The sequence below is a fragment of the Mandrillus leucophaeus genome, unplaced genomic scaffold, assembly GCF_000951045.1.
Source record: "Mandrillus leucophaeus isolate KB7577 unplaced genomic scaffold, Mleu.le_1.0 Scaffold150, whole genome shotgun sequence".
Taxonomy (NCBI): domain Eukaryota; kingdom Metazoa; phylum Chordata; class Mammalia; order Primates; family Cercopithecidae; genus Mandrillus; species Mandrillus leucophaeus.
Genome location: NW_012101477.1, coordinates 4,695,163 through 4,697,338, shown reverse-complemented (window position 1 = coordinate 4,697,338; position 2,176 = coordinate 4,695,163). Strand labels below are relative to the sequence as shown.

The 2,176-nt window shown below is 44.2% G+C and overlaps 1 protein-coding gene across 2 annotated transcripts in view; it reads right to left on the bottom strand.

The window, feature by feature from the left end:
* Positions 1 to 1,243: 1,243 nt before the first annotated feature.
* Positions 1,244 to 2,176, bottom strand: part of MROH8 (maestro heat-like repeat family member 8) — a 62,531-nt gene continuing 61,598 nt past the window's right edge. For both annotated transcript variants that reach the window (XM_011975005.1, XM_011975006.1), the window contains one exon: positions 1,244 to 1,590. In XM_011975005.1, coding sequence (XP_011830395.1) covers positions 1,443 to 1,590 — 148 coding nt within the window. In that variant the 3' untranslated portion in view covers positions 1,244 to 1,442. The remainder of the gene's footprint in view (positions 1,591 to 2,176) is intronic.

The following is a 2,176-nucleotide window of genomic DNA, read 5'->3' as shown; positions in this document are numbered from 1 at the left end:
TTATGGGAACGCCGTACTGTCTGCTCAGTTTTTCTGTGAACTTAAAACTGCTCTAAAAAATAAAGTATTTAAAAGGAAAAAATGTATACCAAATAGATACACCAAAAGTTTATATATGTATAAAGACTTCTGGAAAGTTCATTTTTAGGGAGATTGTTACAGATATGAGCTAAGAAAGGTTTTTACACTTTTTAAAAAAAGGATTGTTAAAAAAAAATCCAAAGAATATGTGACAGAGACTATATGGGGCCTACAAAGCTTAAAATACTTACCATCTGGTCTTTTACAGAAAGCTGGCCAACCTCTGCTCAGGGAGATCTGCACTTTCTTTCTTTTTTTTTTTTTTTGAGACAGAGTCTCGCTCTGTCACCCAGGCTGGAGTACAATGGCATGATCTCGGCACACTGCAACCTCTGCCTCCCGGGCTCAAGTAATTCTCCTGCCTTAATCTCCTGAGTAGCTGGGATTACAGGTGGCCACCACCATGCCTGGCTAATTTTTGTATTTTAAGTAGAGAAGGGGTTGCATCGTGTTGGGGTCAGGTTGGTCTCAAACTCCTGACCTCAAGTGATCGGCCCGCCTTGGCCTCCCAAAGTGCTGGAATTACAGGTGAGAGTCACTGTGCCTGGTCTTTTTTTTTTTTTTTTCTGAGACGGAGTCTCACCCTGTTGCCCAGGCTGGAGTGTGGTAGCATGCAATCTTGGCTCACTGCAACCTCTGCCTCCCAGGTTCAAGCAATTCTCCTGCCTCAGCCTCTTGAATAGCTGGGATTACAGGTGAGCACCACTATACCCGGCTAATTTTTGTATTTTAGTAGAGATGGGGTTTCACCATATTGGCCAGGCTGGTCTTGAACTCCTGACCTCAGGTGATCTACCTGCCTTGGTCTCCCAAAGTGTTGGGATTATAGGCGTGAGCCACTGCATCTGGTCTGCACTTTGTTTTATACAGTTCTACAATATTTGAAGTTTTTTTTCCCACAAGTTTGCATTGTTCTTTAACTATGATGATACATATTTTTTAGAATATGAGGGAAGGAATGTTTTAAACATATTAAACCAAGGATGTTTCCAAGGGACAGATGACAGTCATGGGTTCTTAATTTCTGTTTCTGGTTGGGCCAACAAAGCCCCTTCCTCATCCCTCTTTTCCGCTTATCACTAGAGACAGAAATTAAACACCATGGCTTCAGGCTGTCAAAAGCCTAAAACAAAACCAAACAGAATAACAAAAACAAAAAAAGGCAGGTTGGACAAGTTTGTATTAAAGCATTCTGACTCCTTCACTTTCCCCAGCTCCCTCCATGTCAATCCCTTGGCAGAAACACTGTAGACTTATAAATGGATGACAGATGCAGGCTTTGAGAGGGACCAAAAGGAACACTCTCCACTGGGGTGTGGGGTCAGTTATCCTGGGAGGGGCTGACATTAGAGGGGCAGAGCTCAAGGGCTTACAGCCACAGCCACATATGCCATCTTCTCCTGCGCGGGCTCATTATGGCATTTCTGCAGCTTCCTCAGGAGCCTCCACAGAATCCAGGTCGTGCTAGGAAGCTCCACTGCCAGCATTCTCCACACCTCAGCCAGGTGCCTGGAAATCCCAAAGAGCAAGAGGGTTCAGGAGAAAGGCTGATTCCAATGCAATCTACAAGAGGTTCTCCTCTCTACTCAGTTCTTCAGGGTGTCAAAAGACTGATTTTGATTTCATAACAGTAACTCCCCAGGTTTTTTTGATTCCTTCTTGTGAGACCCTGTCCCCTACCAAAAAACAAACAAACAAACAAACAAAGTGGTTGTATCCATTATTTGCCAACAAGCAGAGTAGGATTCCTATTGCTCCGTATTTTCTTTTATTTACTTATTTATTTTTTAAAATTTTATTATTCTTATTATTTTGGCATGGAGTCTTGCTGTGTCACTCAGGCTGGAGTCAGTGGCACAATCTCATCTCACTGCAACCTCTGTTTCCTGGGTTCAGTCAATTCCCTTGCTTCAGTCTCCCGAGTAGCTGGGATTACAGGTGCCTGCCACCAGCCCGGCTAATTTTTGTATTTTTAGTAGAGCTAAGGTGCCGCCATGTTGGCCAGGCTGGTCTCGAACTCCTGACCTCAAGTGATCTGCCCACCCTGGCCTCCCAAAGTGCTGGGATTACAGGCTGAGCCACTGCACCCAGCCAA